General features: G+C 64.8%; 1 protein-coding gene and 1 long non-coding RNA gene across 2 annotated transcripts; both read right to left on the bottom strand.

Moving 5' to 3' along the window:
* Window positions 1–535: 535 nt before the first annotated feature.
* On the bottom strand, window positions 536–11,906 carry LOC131591173 (protein FAM9A-like). Its single transcript, XM_058861655.1, has 6 exons — window positions 11,814–11,906; window positions 11,000–11,037; window positions 9,624–9,674; window positions 5,862–5,928; window positions 891–998; window positions 536–800 (listed from the first exon to the last, which is right to left on the bottom strand). Exons 1-6 carry the CDS (start codon window positions 11,889–11,891, stop codon window positions 771–773), a joined length of 372 nt encoding a protein of 123 aa, XP_058717638.1. The 5' UTR covers window positions 11,892–11,906; the 3' UTR covers window positions 536–770.
* Window positions 11,907–14,178: 2,272 nt separating this feature from the next.
* LOC131591174 (uncharacterized) lies at window positions 14,179–14,930 on the bottom strand. Its single transcript, XR_009280276.1, has 3 exons — window positions 14,823–14,930; window positions 14,575–14,648; window positions 14,179–14,427 (listed from the first exon to the last, which is right to left on the bottom strand). It is a non-coding gene; the product is annotated as an uncharacterized LOC131591174 (long non-coding RNA).
* Between the last annotated feature and the right edge of the window lie 3,389 nt (window positions 14,931–18,319).

Here is an 18,319-nt window from a genome sequence, read left to right as displayed (position 1 = left end):
TGAATTTCTGGAGCAGTTTTGGAGTTCCTGGGGGCAGTTTTGGAGTTCCTGGAGCAGTTTTGGGGCAGTTTTGGGGTAGTTTGGGGCAGTTTTGGGGTTTCCTGAGGCAGTTTTGGGGTTTCTGGGGCAGTTTTGGGGCAGTTTTGGGGTAGTTTGGGGCAGTTTTTGGGCTTCCTGGGGCAGTTTTGGGGTTCCTGGGGCACTTTTGGGGTTCCTGGGGCACTTTTGGGGCACTTTTGGGGCCGTTTGGGGGTTCCTGGGGCAGTTTTGGAGTTCCTGAGGCATTTTTGGGGTTCCTGAGGCAGTTTTGGGGTTCCTGGGGCACTTTTGGGGCAGTTTTGGGGCGGTTTTGGGGTTCCTGGAGCAGTTTTGGGGTTCCTGAGGCTGTTTTGGGGTTCCTGAGGCAGTTTTGGGGTTCCTGGGGCAGCTTTGGGGCAGTTTCGGGGCAGTTTTGGGCGCTTTGGGGTGCTCAGAACGACTCAGCCTTTGCGCTGGGGGGTCTCAATCCTTTATTGAAGGCTGGGGGTGATTTTGGGGTGATTTTGGGGTGATTTGGGGGTGATTTTGGGGTGATTTTGGGGGTGATTTTGGGGTGATTTTGGGGTGATTTTGGGGGTGATTTTGGGGTGATTTTGGGGTGATTTTGGGGGGGATTTTGGGGTGATTTTGGGGGGATTTGGGGGCGCTCAGGGCAGCGGCCCCGCCCCTCCCGGGGGGGTCCCTGAAGGCGGGGGGGGGGCAGCAGCGGCCCCTCCCCCCCCTCCTCATCCTCATCCTCCGGCCCCGCCCCACGCGGACACCTGGAGGGGGAGGGGAGGGGGGAGGGGGGGAGGGGTCACCCGGGGGTGTCACCCCTCCCCTCCCCCCCCCCAGGACCCCCCCCCCCTCACCGTGTCCCGCGGGGGGGTCCCCGGCGCGGGGGGGGTCCCCAGGACCCTCTGCAGAACCTCGGCCACGTGGCGGCTCAGGGCGGCCCTTTCCAGCGCCATGGCCTGAGCCTGGGGACCCCCAAAGGTCAGGGGACCCCAAAACCTGCCCGGGACCCCTGGACAGCCCCCCGGGACCCCAAAACAGCCCCCCGGGACCCCAAAACCTGCCCGGGACCCCAAAACAGCCCCCCCGGGACCCCCCCGGGACCCCCCAAACCATCCCCGGGACCCCGAAACGTGACGGGACCCCAAAACCTGCCCGGGACCCCAAAACAGCCCCCCGGGACCCTCCAAACCCACCCCCGGGACCCCAAAACCTGCCCGGGACCCCAGAACAGCCCCTCGGGACCCCCCTGGGACCCCCAAACCATCCCCGGGACCCCCAAACCACCCCCGGGACCCCAAAACCAGCCCGGGACCCCAAAACAGCCCCCCGGGACCCCAAAACCACCCCGGGACCCCCCCGGGACCCCCAAACCATCCCCGGGACCCCGAAACGTGACGGGACCCCAAAACGTGACGGGACCCCAAAACCACCCCGGGACCCCAAAACAGCCCCTCGGGACCCCCAAACCATCCCCGGGACCCCCAAACGTGAGGGGACCCCAAAACCAGCCCGGGAACCCAAAACCACCCCGGGACCCCCCCAAACCATCCCCGGGACCCCAAAACGTGAGGGGACCCCAAAACAGCCCCTCGGGACCCCAGAACAGCCCCCCGGGACCCCCCGGGACCCCCAAACCATCCCCGGGACCCCAAAACAGCCCCCCGGGACCCCAAAACAGCCCCCCGGGACCCCCCGGGACCCCCAAACCACCCCCGGGACCCCGAAACGTCAGGGGACCCCAAAACAGCCCCGGGACCCCAAAACAGCCCCCCGGGACCCCCCAAACCATCCCCGGGACCCCCAAACTACCTCCGGGACCCCGAAACGTGAGGGGGGACCCCCCAAAACCAACCTGGGACCCCTGGACAGCCCCCCCGGACCCCCCAAAACCACCCCGGGACCCCAAAACAGCCCCCCGGGACCCCCCAAACCATCCCCGGGACCCCGAAACGTGAGGGGACCCCCAAAACCACCCCGGGACCCCCAAAACAGCCGCCCGGGACCCCCCAAACCACCCCCGGGACCCCCAAACCATCCCGGGACCCCCCAAACCATCCCCGGGACCCCCAAACCATCCCGGGACCCCGAAACCACCCCCCGGGACCCCAAAACAGCCCCCCGGGACCCCCCCCGGGACCCCCAAACCACCCCCGGGACCCCGAAACGTCAGGGGACCCCAAAACCCGCCCGGGACCCCCAAAACAGCCCCCCGGGACCCCCCGGGACCCCCAAACCACCCCGGGACCCCAAAACCATCCCCGGGACCCCGAAACGTGAGGGGACCCCGAAACCTGCCCGGGACCCCAAAACAGACCCCCGGGACCCCCCAAACCACCCCCGGGACCCCAAAACCATCCCCGGGACCCCAAAACAGCCCCTCGGGACCCCCCTGGGACCCCAAAACCAGCCCGGGACCCCCAAACACCCCCCCGGGAACCCCGCGGGACCCCCAAACCATCCCCGGGACCCCGAAACGTGAGGGGACCCCAAAACCAGCCCGGGACCCCAAAACCACCTCGGGACCCCCCAAACCATCCCCGGGACCCCCAAACCATCCCCGGGACCCCCAAACCATCCCCGGGACCCCGAAACGTGATGGGACCCCAAAACACAACCGGGACCCCAAAACAGCCCCCCGAGACCCCCAAACCATCCCCGGGACCCCAGAACAGCCCCCCGGGAACCCCCTGGGACCCCCAAACCATCCCCGGGACCCCGAAACGTGACGGGACCCCAAAACCAGCCCGGGACCCCAAAACCTGCCCGGGACCCCTGGACAGCCCCCCGGGACCCCCCTGGGATCCCAAAACCAGCCCGGGACCCCAAAACAGCCCCCCGGGACCCCCCAAACCATCCCCGGGACCCCAGAACAGCCCCCCGGGAACCCCCTGGGACCCCCAAACCATCCCGGGACCCCAAAACCACCCCGGGACCCCAAAACCACCCCGGGACCCCAAAACAGCCCCCCCGGACCCCCCAAAACCACCCCGGGACCCCGAAACGTGAGGGGACCCCAAAACCTGCCCGGGACCCCAAAACAGCCCCCCGGGACCCCCCCGGGACCCCCCAAACCATCCCCGGAACCCCCCAAACCACCCCCGGGACCCCGAAACGTGACGGGACCCCAAAACCAGCCCGGGACCCCAAAACACCCCCCCGGGAACCCCCTGGGACCCCCAAACCATCCCGGGACCCCAAAACCGCCCCTCGGGACCCCAAAACCAGCCCCGGGACCCCGAAACGTGAGGGGACCCCAAAACCCGCCCGGGACTCCAAAACAGCCCCCCGGGACCCCCCAAACCAGCCCGGGACCCCAAAACAGCCCCCCGGGACCCCCCAAACCATCCCCGGGACCCCGAAACGTGAGGGGACCCCAAAACAGCCCCGGGACCCCAAAACAGCCCCCCGGGACCCCCCAAACCATCCCGGGACCCCGAAACGTGAGGGGACCCCAAAACCTGCCCGGGACCCCAAAACAGCCCCCCGGGACCCCCCAAACCAGCCCCGGGACCCCAAAACAGCCCCCCGGGACCCCCCTGGGACCCCCAAACCATCCCCGGGACCCCGAAACGTGAGGGGACCCCAAAACCATCCCCGGGACCCCTGGACAGCCCCCCGGGACCCCCCCGGGACCCCCAAACCATCCCCGGGACCCCGAAACGTGAGGGGACCCCAAAACCTGCCCGGGACCCCCCAAACCATCCCCGGGACCCCAAAACCACCCCGGGACCCCCCCAAACTACCCCCGGGACCCCGAAACGTCAGGGGACCCCAAAACCTGCCCGGGACCCCAAAACAGCCCCCCGGGACCCCCCCGGGACCCCCCGAACCATCCCCGGGACCCCAAAACCATCCCCGGGACCCCAAAACGTGACGGGACCCCAAAACAGCCCCGGGACCCCAGAACAGCCCCCCGGGACCCCCCAAACCAGCCCGGGACCCCAAAACCAGCCGGGACCCCCCCAAACCATCCCCGGGACCCCCAAACGTCAGGGGACCCCAAAAACCTGCCCGGGACCCCAAAACAGCCCCCCGGGACCCCCAAAACAGCCCCGGGACCCCAAAACCAGCCCGGGACCCCAAAACAGCCCCTCGGGACCCCCCAAACCATCCCCGGGACCCCGAAACACAACTGGGACCCCAAAACAGCCCCCCGGGACCCCCCTGGGACCCCCAAACCATCCCCGGGACCCCAAAACCATCCCCGGGACCCCCCAAACCTGCCCGGGACCCCAAAACAGCCCCCCGGACCCCAAAACAGCCCCGGGACCCCCAAAACGTGAGGGGACCCCAAAACCTGCCCGGGACCCCAAAACAGCCCCCCGGGACCCCCCAAAACCACGCCCGGGACCCCCCTGGGACCCCCAAACCATCCCCGGGACCCCGAAACACAACCGGGACCCCAAAACCACCCCGGGACCCCAAAACAGCCCCCGGGACCCCAAAACAGCCCCCGGGACCCCCCAAACCATCCCCGGGACCCCAAAACCAGCCCGGGACCCCAAAACCATCCCCGGGACCCCAAAACAGCCCCCCGGGACCCCCAAACCATCCCCGGACCCCAAAACAGCCCTGGGACCTCAAAACCACCCCGGGACCCCAAAACAGCCCCTCGGGAACCCCCGGAAACGTCAGGGGACCCCAAAACCACCCCGGGACCCCAAAACCAGCCCGGGACCCCCCCTGGGACCCCCAAACCATCCCCGGGACCCCAAAAACCACCTCGGGACCCCAAAACAGCCCCCCGGGACCCCCCAAACCATCCCCGGGACCCCAAAACCACCTCGGGACCCCAAAACAGCCCCCGGGACCCCCCAAACCATCCCCGGGACCCCAAAACAGCCCTTCGGGACCCCCCTGGGACCCCCCCTGAGACCCCCCCCTGGGACCCCAAAACCTGATGGGACCCCAAAACACAACCGGGACCCCCCCTGGGACCCCCCTGGGACCCCGAAACATGATGGGACCCCCAAAACAGCCCCGGGACCCAAAACAGCCCCCCGGGACCCCCCTGGGACCCACCCGGGACACCCCCGGGACCCCCAAACCCTGCTGGGACCCCAAAACATGATGGGACCCCCAAAACAGTCCCGGGACCCCCCTGGGACCCCAAAACAGCCCCGGGACCCCCAAACACCCCCGGGACCCCCAAACCCTGCTGGGACCCCCAGGACCCCCCGGGACCCCTCGGGACCCCTCGGGACCCCCAAACCCCCCCCAACCCCCCCCCAGCCTCCCCTCACCAGCCCCCTCAGCCCCCCCGGGACCCCCCAAACGCCCCCCCAGGACCCCCCGGGACCCTCCCAGTCCCCCCTCACCAGCTCCCCCGGGAACCCCAAACCCCCCCAGCCCCCCCTCCCCAGTCCCCCCAGGACCCCCCGGGACCCCCCCCAGGACTCCCCAGCTCCCCCAGCCCCCCCCAACTCCCCCCAGCCCCCCCTCACCAGCCCCCTCAGCCCCCCAGGAGCCCCCAAGACCCCCAAACCCCCCCCCAGCCCCCCCAGCCCCCCCCTCACCAGCCCCCCCGGGACCCCCCGGGACCCCCCAAACCCCCCCAGCCCCCCCCTCACCAGCCCCCCCAGCCCCCCCCAAACCCCCCCAGGACCCCCCGGGGACCCCCCCAAACCCCCCCACCCCCCCTCACCAGCCCCCTCAGCCCCCCCAAACCCCCCCAGGACCCCCCGGGACCCCCCAAACCTCCCCCAGCCCCCCCAGGACCCCCCAAAGCCCCCCCACCCCCCCTCACCAGCCCCCCCGGGACCCCCCAAACCCCCCAGGACCCCCCGGGACCCCCAGGACCCCCAAACCCCCCCACCCCCCCTCACCAGCCCCCTCAGCCGCTCCTCCAGCTGCAGGTTCAGGCGCTGGGAATTGGCGTAATCGTCCTGGAGCCTGCGGGGGCAAACTGGGAGCACTGGGAACACTGGGAGCCCAAACTGGGAGCACTGGGAACACTGGGAACCCAAACTGGGAGCACTGGGAACACTGGGAACACTGGGAACACTGGGAACACTGGGAACCCAAACTGGGAGCACTGAAAACACTGGGAACCCAAACTGGGAGCCCAAACTGGGAGCACTGGGAACACTGGGAACCCAAACTGGGAGCACTGGGAGCACTGGGAGCCCAAACTGGGAACACTGGGAACACTGGGAGCCCAAACTGGGAACACTGGGAACACTGGGAGCCCAAACTGGGAGCACTGAAAACACTGGGAACCCAAACTGGGAGCCCAAACTGGGAGCACTGGGAACACTGGGAACCCAAACTGGGAGCACTGGGAGCACTGGGAGCCCAAACTGGGAACACTGGGAACACTGGGAGCCCAAACTGGGAGCACTGAAAACACTGGGAACCCAAACTGGGAGCCCAAACTGGGAGCACTGGGAACACTGGGAACACTGGGAACACTGGGAACCCAAACTGGGAGCACTGGGAACCCAAACTGGGAGCACTGGGAACACTGGGAACCCAAACTGGGAGCACTGGGAACCCAAACTGGGAACACTGGGAACCCAAACTGGGAGCACTGGGAACCCAAACTGGAGCACTGGGAACCCAAACTGGGAGCACTGGGAACCCAAACTGGGAACACTGGAACCCAAACTGGAGCACTGGGAGCACTGGGAACCCAAACTGGGAACACTGGGAACCCAAACTGGGAGCACTGGGAGCACTGGGAGCCCAAACTGGGAGCACTGGGAACCCAAACTGGGAACACTGGGAACACTGGGAGCCCAAACTGGGGAACACTGGGAGCACTGGGAGCCCAAACTGGGAACACTGGGAACACTGGGAACCCAAACTGGGAGCACTGGGAACACTGGGAACCCAAACTGGGAACACTGGGAGCACTGGGAACCCAAACTGGGAACACTGGGAGCACTGGGAACACTGGGAACCCAAACTGGGAGCACTGGGAACACTGGGAACCCAAACTGGGAGCACTGGGAACACTGGGAACCCAAACTGGGAGCACTGGGAACACTGGGAACCCAAACTGGGAGCACTGGGAGCCCAAACTGGGAACACTGGGAACACTGGGAACCCAAACTGGGAGCACTGGGAACACTGGGAGCCCAAACTGGGAGCACTGGGAACACTGGGAGCCCAAACTGGGAACACTGGGAACACTGGGAGCCCAAACTGGGAGCACTGGGAACACTGGGAACCCAAACTGGGAGCACTGGGAACACTGGGAACCCAAACTGGGAGCACTGGGAACCCAAACTGGGAGAACTGGGAGCACTGGGAACCCAAACTGGGAGCACTGGGAACCCAAACTGGGAACACTGGGAACACTGGGAGCCCAAACTGGGAGCACTGGGAACCCAAACTGGGAGCACTGGGAACACTGGGAGCCCAAACTGGGAGCACTGGGAACACTGGGAACCCAAACTGGGAGCACTGGGAACACTGGGAACCCAAACTGGGAGCACTGGGAACCCAAACTGGGAACACTGGGAACACTGGGAGCCCAAACTGGGAGCACTGGGAACCCAAACTGGGAGCACTGGGAACCCAAACTGGGAGCACTGGGAACACAAACTGGGAGCACTGGGAGCACTGGGAACACTGGGAACACTGGGAGCCCAAACTGGGAGCACTGGGAACACTGGGAACCCAAACTGGGAGCACTGGGAACACTGGGAACCCAAACTGGGAGCACTGGGAGCACTGGGAGCCCAAACTGGGAGCACTGGGAGCCCAAACTGGGAGCACTGGGAGCACTGGGAGCCCAAACTGGGAACACTGGGAACCCAAACTGGGAGCACTGGGAACCCAAACTGGGAGCACTGGGAACACTGGGAACCCAAACTGGGAGCACTGGGAACACTGGGAGCCCAAACTGGGAACACTGGGAACACTGGGAGCCCAAACTGGGAGCACTGGGAACACTGGGAGCCCAAACTGGGAGCACTGGGAACCCAAACTGGGAGCACTGGGAGCACTGGGAACCCAAACTGGGAGCACTGGGAACACTGGGAACCCAAACTGGGAACACAAACTGGGAACACTGGGAACACCGGGAGCCCAAACTGGGAGCACTGGGAGCACTGGGAACCCAAACTGGGAGCACTGGGAGCACTGGGAGCCCAAACTGGGAACACTGGGAACCCAAACTGGGAGCACTGGGAACCCAAACTGGGAGCACTGGGAACCCAAACTGGGAGCACTGGGAACACTGGGAACCCAAACTGGGAGCACTGGGAGCACTGGGAACCCAAACTGGGAGCACTGGGAACACTGGGAGCCCAAACTGGGAGCACTGGGAACACTGGGAACCCAAACTGGGAACACTGGGAACCCAAACTGGGAGCACTGGGAACACTGGGAACCCAAACTGGGAGCACTGGGAACACTGGGAACCCAAACTGGGAGCACTGGGAACACTGGGAACCCAAACTGGGAACACTGGGAACCCAAACTGGGAGCACTGGGAACACTGGGAACCCAAACTGGGAGCACTGGGAACCCAAACTGGGAACACTGGGAACCCAAACTGGGAGCACTGGGAACACTGGGAACCCAAACTGGGAACACTGGGAGCACTGGGAACCCAAACTGGGAGCACTGGGAACACTGGGAACCCAAACTGGGAACACAAACTGGGAACACTGGGAACACCGGGAGCCCAAACTGGGAGCACTGGGAGCACTGGGAACCCAAACTGGGAGCACTGGGAGCACTGGGAGCCCAAACTGGGAACACTGGGAACCCAAACTGGGAGCACTGGGAACCCAAACTGGGAGCACTGGGAACCCAAACTGGGAGCACTGGGAACACTGGGAACCCAAACTGGGAGCACTGGGAGCACTGGGAACCCAAACTGGGAGCACTGGGAACACTGGGAACCCAAACTGGGAACACTGGGAACCCAAACTGGGAGCACTGGGAACACTGGGAACCCAAACTGGGAGCACTGGGAACACTGGGAACCCAAACTGGGAGCACTGGGAACACTGGGAACCCAAACTGGGAACACTGGGAACCCAAACTGGGAGCACTGGGAACACTGGGAACCCAAACTGGGAGCACTGGGAACCCAAACTGGGAACACTGGGAACCCAAACTGGGAGCACTGGGAACACTGGGAACCCAAACTGGGAACACTGGGAACACTGGGAACCCAAACTGGGAGCACTGGGAACACTGGGAGCCCAAACTGGGAGCACTGGGAGCACTGGGAACCCAAACTGGGAGCACTGGGAACACTGGGAACCCAAACTGGGAGCACTGGGAGCACTGGGAACCCAAACTGGGAGCAAACTGGGAACACTGGGAGCAAACTGGGATCAAACTGGGAGCACTGGGATGGTCGCAGGAGGGAGCTCCCCATGGCCACGCCCCCTTCTCAATGGCCACGCCCCCTCCCAGCCCCGCCCCCTCCCCATGACCCCGCCCCTTGCCCGTGGCCACGCCCCCTCCCACGGCCACGCCCCCCACGGCCACGCCCACTCAGTGGCTCCGCGCCCTCCCATTGGTTCCGCCCTTCCTGTGGCCCCGCCCCCTGACCTGGCCCCGCCCCTTCCATTGGCCCCGCCCCTCCCGTGGTTCCGCCCCCTCCCCTGGCCCCGCCCCCTGACCTGTCCATCCGCTCCCGCAGCGCGTCCAGCTCCGCCCGCTCCGGGGGGGGGCTGGGGGGGACAGAGACCCCAAAACTGAGCCCAAACCCCCAAAACTGAGATCAAACCCCCAAAACTGAGCCCGAACCCCCAAAACTGAGCCCAAACCCCCCCAAAACTGAGATCAACCCCCCAAAACTGAGCCCAAACCCCCCAAACTGAGCCCAGACCCCCCAAAACTGACCCTGAACCCCCAAAACTGAGCCCAAAGCCCCCCAAAACTGAGCCCAAAACTGAGCCCAGACCCCCCAAAACTGACCCCGAACCCCCAAAACTGAGCCCAAACCCCCAAAACTGACCCCAAACCCCCCCAAAACTGAGCCCAGACCCCCCCAAACTGAGCCCAGACCCCCCAAAACTGAGCCCAGACCCCCAAAACTGACCCTGAACCCTCCAAAACTGACCCCAAACCCCCAAAACTGAGCCCAGACCCCCCAAAACTGACCCCAAACCCCAAAACTGAGCCCAGACCCCCCAAAACTGAGTCCGAACCCCCCAAAACTGAGCCCAGACCCCCCCAAAACTGAGCCCAGACCCCCCCAAACTGAGCCCAGACCCCCCAAAACTGAGATCAAACCCCCAAAACTGAGCCCAAAACGGACCCCAAACCCCCCAAACTGAGCCCAGACCCCCCAAAACTGACCCCGAACCCCCCAAACTGAGCCCAGACCCCCCAAAACTGACCCCAAACCCCCCAAAACTGACCCCAAACCCCCCAAACTGACCCTGAACCCCCAAACTGAGCCCAAACCCCTCAAAACTGACCCCAAAACTGAGCCCAAAACTGACCCCAAACCCCCCAAACTGACCCCAAACCCCCAAAACTGAGCCCAAACCCCCCAAAACTGAGCCCAGACCCCCCAAAACGGAGCCCAAACCCCCCAAAACTGAGCTCAAACCCCCCAAAACTGACCCCAAACCCCCAAAACTGACCCCAAAACTGAGCCGAAACCCCCAAAACTGAGCCCAAAACTGAGCCAAAACCCCCAAAACTGACCCCAAAACTGAGCCCAGACCCCCCAAAACTGAGCCCAAAACCCCAAAACTGAGCCCAGACCCCCCAAAACTGACCCTGAACCCCCAAAACTGACCCCAAAACTGAGCCAAAACTGAGCCAAAACCCCAAAACCCCCCCGGGGAGCTCCAAAACCGCCCCCAGGACCCCCCAAAACCTCCCCGGGACCCCCAAAACCCTCCCGGGGAGCCCCAACCCCCCCCCGGGAGCCCCAACTCACCCCCGGGACCCCCAAAACCCCCCCCGGGACCCCCAACTCACCCCCGGGACCCCCAACTCACCCCCGGGACCCCCAAAACCCCCCCCGGGACCCCCAACTCACCCCCTCGCTCCCCCGGCGCCTCCGGCCGCCCCCGGCCCCTGTGGGGACAGCGCTGTCACCCCCGGCCCAGGGGAGTCACAGGTGTGTCCCCAACCCCACCCAGGGGTGTCCCCAAACCCCACAGGTGTGTCCCCAAACCCCACAGGTGTGTCCCCAAACCCCACAGGTGTCCCCAATCCCCTCAGGTGTGTCCCCAACCCCCTCAGGTGTCCCCAAACCCCACCCAGGGCTGTCCCCATCCCCCCCAGGTGTCCCCAACCCCCCCAGGGGTGTCACAGGGGTGTCCCCAACCCCCACAGGTGTGTCCCCAACCCCACCCAGGGGTGTCCCCAACCCCCTCAGGTGTGTCCCCAACCCCCCCAGGTGTGTCCCCAACCCCACCCAGGGGAGTCACAGGGGTGTCCCCAACCCCACCCAGGGGTGTCCCCAACCCCTCCCTAGGTGTCCCCAACCCCCCCAGGTGTGTCCCCAACCCCCCCAGGTGTCCCCAAACCCCCCCAGGTGTGTCCCCAACCCCTCCCTAGGTGTCCCCAACCCCCCCAGGTGTGTCCCCAACCCCCTCAGGTGTCCCCAACCTCCCCAGGTGTGTCCCCAACCCCCCCCAAGTGTGTCCCCAACCCCCCCAGGTGTGTCCCACCCCCCCCCAAACCCCTCCAGGTGTGTCCCCAACCCCCCCGAGGTGTCCCCAAGCCCCCCAGGGGTGTCCCAGGTGTGTCCCCAACCTCCCCAGGTGTGTCCCCAACCCCCCCCAGGTGTGTCCCCAACCCCCCCAGGTGTGTCCCACCCCCCCCAAATCCCCCCCCGCTGTCCCCACCTGTTCCCCCTCCTCTTCCACCTCCTCCACCTCTTCCTCCTCCTCCTCCTCCTCCTCCTCCTCCTCCTCCTCCTCCATCCCGGGGGTTCCCCCCGATGGCGGCCGCCCCCGGTGGCTCGGGGGGGGTGACCCGGGTGGTCCCCGGGGGGTGCCGGGGGTGGCTCGGGGGGGCCACCCGAGGGCTCGGAGCTCTGCGGGGCTCAGGACGCTGCGGGTCAGCTCGTCCAGGAACCGGGAGAAGCGAGACCCCCCCCCGGGGACCCCCCAGCGCCTCCAGCGAGCGCCAGCGCCGGGAGACCCCCGGGACCCCCCCCCGGGCCGCCCCCAGCCCCTCCTGGCTGCGGCTCTGCTCCCGCCGCAGCGCCCCCCCCCCGCCGCCGCCGGGGCACCGGGACCACCGGGACCCCCCCGCGAGGGTCCCCGGGGGTCCCCGGGCTGTCCCCGGGGGGGGGGGCGGGGGCGGCGGGGGGCGGCGGGGGGCGGCGGGGGGGGGCGGGGGTCCCCGGGGCTCAGCCCCCTCCTGACTGCGGCTGAGCCCCCGCAGCAGCCGCGACCCCCGCAACGGCCCGGGGGGGGTCCCGAACGGCCCGGGGGGGGTCCCGAAAGCCCCGGGGGGGGTCCCGAAAGCCCCGGGGGGCGCCCCCAGCCCCCCCAGAGGGTCCCCGGGGGTCCCCTCCCCCGTTCCCCCGGGAGGGTCCCCGGGGCCGCGGCGCTGCCCCCGCCGGGGGGGCTCGGGAGGGGCCCGGGGGGGTCCCGGGAGGTCCCCGGGGGGCTCGGGGGGGGTCCCCGCGGGGGGGTCCCCGGGGCTCAGCCCCCGCCGCAGCCGCGACCCCCCGAAGGGCCCGGGGGGGGCTCCGAGGGTCCCCAGAGGGTCCCCGAAGGTCCGGGGGTCCCCGCGGGGGTCGCCGGGGCGGGGGGGGGCCCCGCAGCGCCCCTCGCCCCCCCCGGAGGAGGAGGAGGAGGAGGAGGAGGAGCAGGAGGCGGGGGAGGGGGAGGACGAGGGGGTGCCCGGGGGGGGTCCCGGGGGGGTGAAGAAGCGCTCGAGGAGCTGCAGCTTCCCCGGGGGCACCGGAGCCCCCCGAGACCCCCCCGAGACCCCCGAGACCCCCGAGACCCCCGAGACCCCCGCCCGCGGGCCCCGCCGGGGGGGGCGGGGCCGGAGCGGGGACCCCCGGGGGGTCCTCCCGCTCATCCCGGGACCCCCGGGACCCCCCGAGATCCCCCCGGGACCCCCCTGGGAACCCCCGAGATCCCCCCGGGACCCCCCCGGGACCCCCCGAGACCCCCCGGCACCCCCCGGGGCCGCTGGCACCGCCCGGGGACCCCCGCGAACCCCCGCCCGGGTCTTACTCCCGGCTCCGGTTCGGGTCTAATCCAGCGCCGGGGTTTGATCCAAGCCCGGTTCTGGTCCCCGATCCGGCTCCGGTCACTGATCCGGTTCCAGGCTTTGGTTCGGGTCCGCTCCGGTTCCGGTGCTGCTCCGGTTCCGGTCCCTAATCCGGATCCGCTCCGTGATCCACTGCCAGGCTTTGATCCAGTCCCGGTTCCGGTCCGGTTTCAGTCCAGATCCGGATCTGATCCGGTTCGGCTCCAATCCGGGTCTTGCTCCGGTTCCGATCCAGCTCCTGCTGCCGATCCAGTTCGGGTTGTGCCGGTGGCCGGTCCCGACCCGTTCCGGTGCTGATTCCGGTTCGGTTCCGGTGCCGATTCCGGTCCGGTTCCGGTGCTGATTCCGGTCCGGTTCCGGTGCCGATTCCGGTTCGGTTCCGGTGCCGATCCCTGTTCGGTTCCGGTGCTGATTCCGGTTCGGTTCCGGTGCTGATTCCGGTCCGGTTCAGGTGCTGATTCCGGTTCGGTTCCGGTGCTGATTCCGGTCCGGTTCCGGTGCCGATTCCGGTTCGGTTCCGGTGCCGATCCCGGTCCCGTTCCGGTCCTGGTCGGGTCCGGTCCGGTTCCGGTGCCGATTCGGTTCCGGTTCCGGTTCTGGTCGGGTCCGGTTCGGTTCTGGTGCCGATTCCGGTCCGGTTCCGGTGCCGATCCCGGTTCGGTTCCGGTGCCGATCCCGCTCCGGTTCCGGTTCTGCTCGGGTCCGGTCCGGTTCCGGTCCGGTCCGGTCCCGATCCGGTGCCGGCTCTTTATAGCGGCCGGAGCGCATCAGCGGATCACGTGACCCCCCCCTCCCCCTCCCTCTGTCCCCATCCCACGGAACTGGGGAAACTGGGATGGACTGGGATGGACTGGGATGGACTGGGATGGACTGGGATGGACTGGGATGGACTGGGACGGACTGGGATGGACTGGGATGGACTGGGATGGACTGGGGGGACTGGGGAAACTGGGATGGACTGGGATGGACTGGGACGGACTGGGATGGACTGGGACGGACTGGGGGGGACTGGGATGGACTGGGACGGACTGGGATGGACTGGGAGGGACTGGGATGGACTGGGACGGACTGGGATGGACTGGGACGGACTGGGGGGGACTGGGATGGACTGGGACGGACTGGGGGGGACTGGGATGGACTGGGACGGACTGGGAGGGACTGGGATGGACTGGGACGGACTGGGATGGACTGGGGAAACTGGGATGGACTGGGATGGACTGGGACGGACTGGGATGGACTGGGGGGACTGGGGACACTGGGACGGACTGGGATGGACTGGGATGAACTGGGGGGGACTGGGATGGACTGGGATGGACTGGGGGGGACTGGGGAAACTGGGATGGACTGGGGACACTGGGATGGACTGGGATGGACTGGGATGGACTGGGATGGACTGGGGACACTGGAATCAGTGTACTGGTGTCCCAGAACCGGCAGCACTGGTGTCACTGGTGTCACTGTACTGGTTATACTGGTGTCCCTGTACTGGTGTCACTGCGTTGGTTATACTGGTGTCACTGGTGTCACTGGTGTCACTGTACTGGTTATACTGGTGTCACTGTACTGGTGTCACTGCATTGGTTATACTGGTGTCACTGGTGTCACTGGTGTCACTGGTGTACCTGTACTGGTTATACTGGTGTCACTGGTGTACCTGTACTGGTTATACTGGTGTCACTGGTGTACCTGTACTGGTTATACTGGTGTCACTGGTGTCACTGGTGTCACTGCCCTGTCCCTGCTGTCCCTGGCTGCGCCTGTACTGGTTATACTGGTTATACTGGTGTCCCTGTACTGGGTATACTGGTGTCCCTATACTGGTGTCACTGGTGTCACTGGTGTCCCTGTACTGGGTATACTGGTCTCACTGGTTATACTGGTCTCACTGGTGTCCCTGTACTGGTTATACTGGTGTCCCTGTACTGGTTATACTGGTTATACTGGTGTCCCTGTACTGGTTATACTGGTTATACTGGTCTCACTGGTTATACTGGTGTCCCTGTACTGGTTATACTGGTTATACTGGTGTCCCTGTACTGGTCTCACTGGTCTCACTGGTTATACTGGTCTCACTGGTTATACTGGTGTCCCTGTACTGGTCTCACTGGTTATACTGGTCTCACTGGTCTCACTGGTGTCCCTGCTGTCCCTGTACTGGTTATACTGGTCTCACTGGTTATACTGGTGTCCCTGTACTGGTTATACTGGTCTCACTGGTTATACTGGTGTCCCTGTACTGGTCTCACTGGTCTCACTGGTTATACTGGTCTCACTGGTTATACTGGTGTCCCTGTACTGGTCTCACTGGTTATACTGGTCTCACTGGTCTCACTGGTGTCCCTGCTGTCCCTGTACTGGTTATACTGGTCTCACTGGTGTCCCTGCTGTCCCTGTACTGGTTATACTGGTCTCACTGGTTATACTGGTGTCCCTGTACTGGTTATACTGGTCTCACTGGTTATACTGGTGTCCCTGTACTGGTCTCACTGGTCTCACTGGTTATACTGGTCTCACTGGTTATACTGGTGTCCCTGTACTGGTCTCACTGGTTATACTGGTCTCACTGGTCTCACTGGTGTCCCTGCTGTCCCTGTACTGGTTATACTGGTCTCACTGGTTATACTGGTGTCCCTGTACTGGTTATACTGGTCTCACTGGTTATACTGGTGTCCCTGTACTGGTTATACTGGTCTCACTGGTTATACTGGTGTCCCTGTACTGGTTATACTGGTCTCACTGGTTATACTGGTGTCCCTGTACTGGTTATACTGGTTATACTGGTTATACTGGTCTCACTGGTGTCACCGCTGTCCCCTCACCCCCTGCCGGGCCAAGGGCGCCGAGGTCGGTCCCAGTCGATACTGGGCGGGTCCCAGTCCAAACTGGGAGAGCTCCAGTCGATACTGGGAGGGTCCCAGTCCAAACTGGGAGAGCTCCAGTCGATACTGGGCGGGTCCCAGTCCAAACTGGGAGAGCTCCAGTCGATACTGGGCGGGTCCCAGTGCATACTGGGAGAGCTCCAGTCGATACTGGGCGGGTCCCAGTGCATACTGGGAGAGCTCCAGTCGATACTGGGCGGGTCCCAGTCCATACTGGGAGGGTCCCAGTGCATACTGGGCTGGTTCCAATCCATACTGGGCGGGTCCCAGTGCATACTGGGCGGGTCCCAGTGCATACTGGGAGGATCCCAGTCGATACTGGGAGGGTCCCAATCCATACTGGGCGGGTCCCAGTCGATACTGGGAGGGTCCCAGTGCATACTGGGAGGGTCCCAATCCATACTGGGACGGTCCCAATCCATACTGGGACGGTCCCAGTGCATACTGGGCTGGTTCCAATCCATACTGGGAGGGTCCACAGTGCACACTGTGCGGGTCCCAGTCGATACTGGGCGGGTCCCAGTCCATACTGGGAGGGCTCCAATCCATACTGGGAGGGTCCCAGTGCAGCCCCGGGGTTTTTCCATGAGGCAGCGGCGGGGGGGGGGCGGGGGGGGCTGGGCTGAACCATTTGGGGGTCCCAAGGGGGGCTGGGCTGAACCATTTGGGGGCTCCTGGGGGGGGGGCTGGGCTGAACCATTTGGGGGTCACGGGAGGGGGGGCTGGGCTGAACCATTTGGGGGTCACGGGAGGGGGGGGGGCTGGGCTGAACCATTTGGGGGTCCCAAGGGGGGCTGGGCTGAACCATTTGGGGGCTCCTGGGGGGGGCTGGGCTGAACCATTTGGGGGCTCCTGGGGGGGGAGTTTTGAGGGCGGGGGTCAGGATTGGGACCCTGGGGGTGTTTGGGACCCTCTGGGGGGGTTTTGGGGGGATCCTGGGGGTCTTTGGGGTCCCTTTTTGGGATTCTGGGGGTGTTTGGGGACCTTTGGGGTCCCTTTTGGGGTCCTGGGGGTGTTTGGGGTCCTCTGGGGGGTTTTGGGGGGGGGGTCCTGGGGGTGTTTGGGGACCCTCGGGGGTCCCTTTTTGGGCTCAGGGAGATTTGGGGGTCCCTGGGGGGGGCTGGGGCCATTTGGGGGGCACTTTTGAGGGTCAGGGGGTGACTTTGGGGGGTCAGGGGGGTTCAGGGATGATTTTTGGGGTCTCAGGGATGATTTTGGGGTCTCAGGGATGATTTTTGGGGTCTCGGGGATGATTTTTGGGGTCTCAGGGATGATTTTGGGGGTCTCAGGGATGATTTTGGGGTCTCAGGGATGATTTTTGGGGGTTCAGGTTTGATTTGAGGGTCTCAGGGATGATTTTTGGGGTCTCAGGGATGATTTTTGGGGTTTCGGGGATGATTTTGGGGTCTCAGGGCTGATTTTTGGGGTTCAGGGATGATTTTTGGGGTCTCAGGGATGATTTTTGGGGTCTCAGGGATGATTTTTGGGGGTCTCAGGGATGATTTTGGGGTCTCAGGGATGATTTTTGGGGGGTTCAGGGATGATTTTTGGGGTCTCAGGGATGATTTTGGGGTCTCAGGGATGATTTTTGGGGTCTCAGGGATGATTTTGGGGTCTCAGGGATGATTTTTGGGGGGTTCAGGGATGATTTTGGGGTCTCAGGGATGATTTTTGGGGTCTCAGGGATGATTTTGGGGTTCAGGGATGATTTTGGGGTCTCAGGGATGATTTTGGGGGTCTCAGGGATGATTTTTGGGGTCTCAGGGATGATTTTTGAGGTGTCGGAGATGATTTGAGGGTCTCAGGGATGATTTTTGGGGTCTCAGGGATGATTTTGGGGTTCAGGGATGATTTTGGGGTCTCAGGGATGATTTTGGGGTGCCAAGGATGATTTTTGGGGTTCAGGGATGATTTTTGGGGTCTCAGGGATGATTTTTGGGGTCTCGGGGATGATTTTTGGGGTCTCAGGGATGATTTTGGGGTCTCAGGGATGATTTTTGGGGTCTCAGGGATGATTTTTGGGGTCTCAGGGATGATTTTTGGGGGGTTCAGGGATGATTTTGGGGTTCAGGGATGATTTTTGGGGTCTCAGGGATGATTTGGGGGTCTCAGGGATGATTTTGGGGTCTCAGGGATGATTTTGGGGTTCAGGGATGATTTTTGGGTTCAGGGATGATTTTTGGGGTGTCAGGGATGATTTTGGGGTCTCAGGGATGATTTTTGGGGTCTCAGGGATGATT

The sequence above is a fragment of the Poecile atricapillus genome, chromosome 37 (genome assembly GCF_030490865.1).
Source record: "Poecile atricapillus isolate bPoeAtr1 chromosome 37, bPoeAtr1.hap1, whole genome shotgun sequence".
Lineage (NCBI taxonomy): Eukaryota > Metazoa > Chordata > Aves > Passeriformes > Paridae > Poecile > Poecile atricapillus.
This window is presented reverse-complemented; position numbering and strand designations above follow the sequence as displayed.

Coding starts and splice junctions, on each gene's coding strand:
- LOC131591173 (XM_058861655.1), bottom strand. CDS start 11,891: ATGGAGGAGGAGGAGGAGGAGGAGGAGGAGGAGGAGGAGGAGGAAGAG. Junction 11,038..11,813: donor TGGAAGAGGAGGGGGAACAG/GTGGGGACAGCG, acceptor CTGTCCCCACAG/GGGCCGGGGGCGGCCGGAGG. Junction 801..890: donor GGACCCCCCCGCGGGACACG/GTGAGGGGGGGG, acceptor CTCCCCCTCCAG/GTGTCCGCGTGGGGCGGGGC.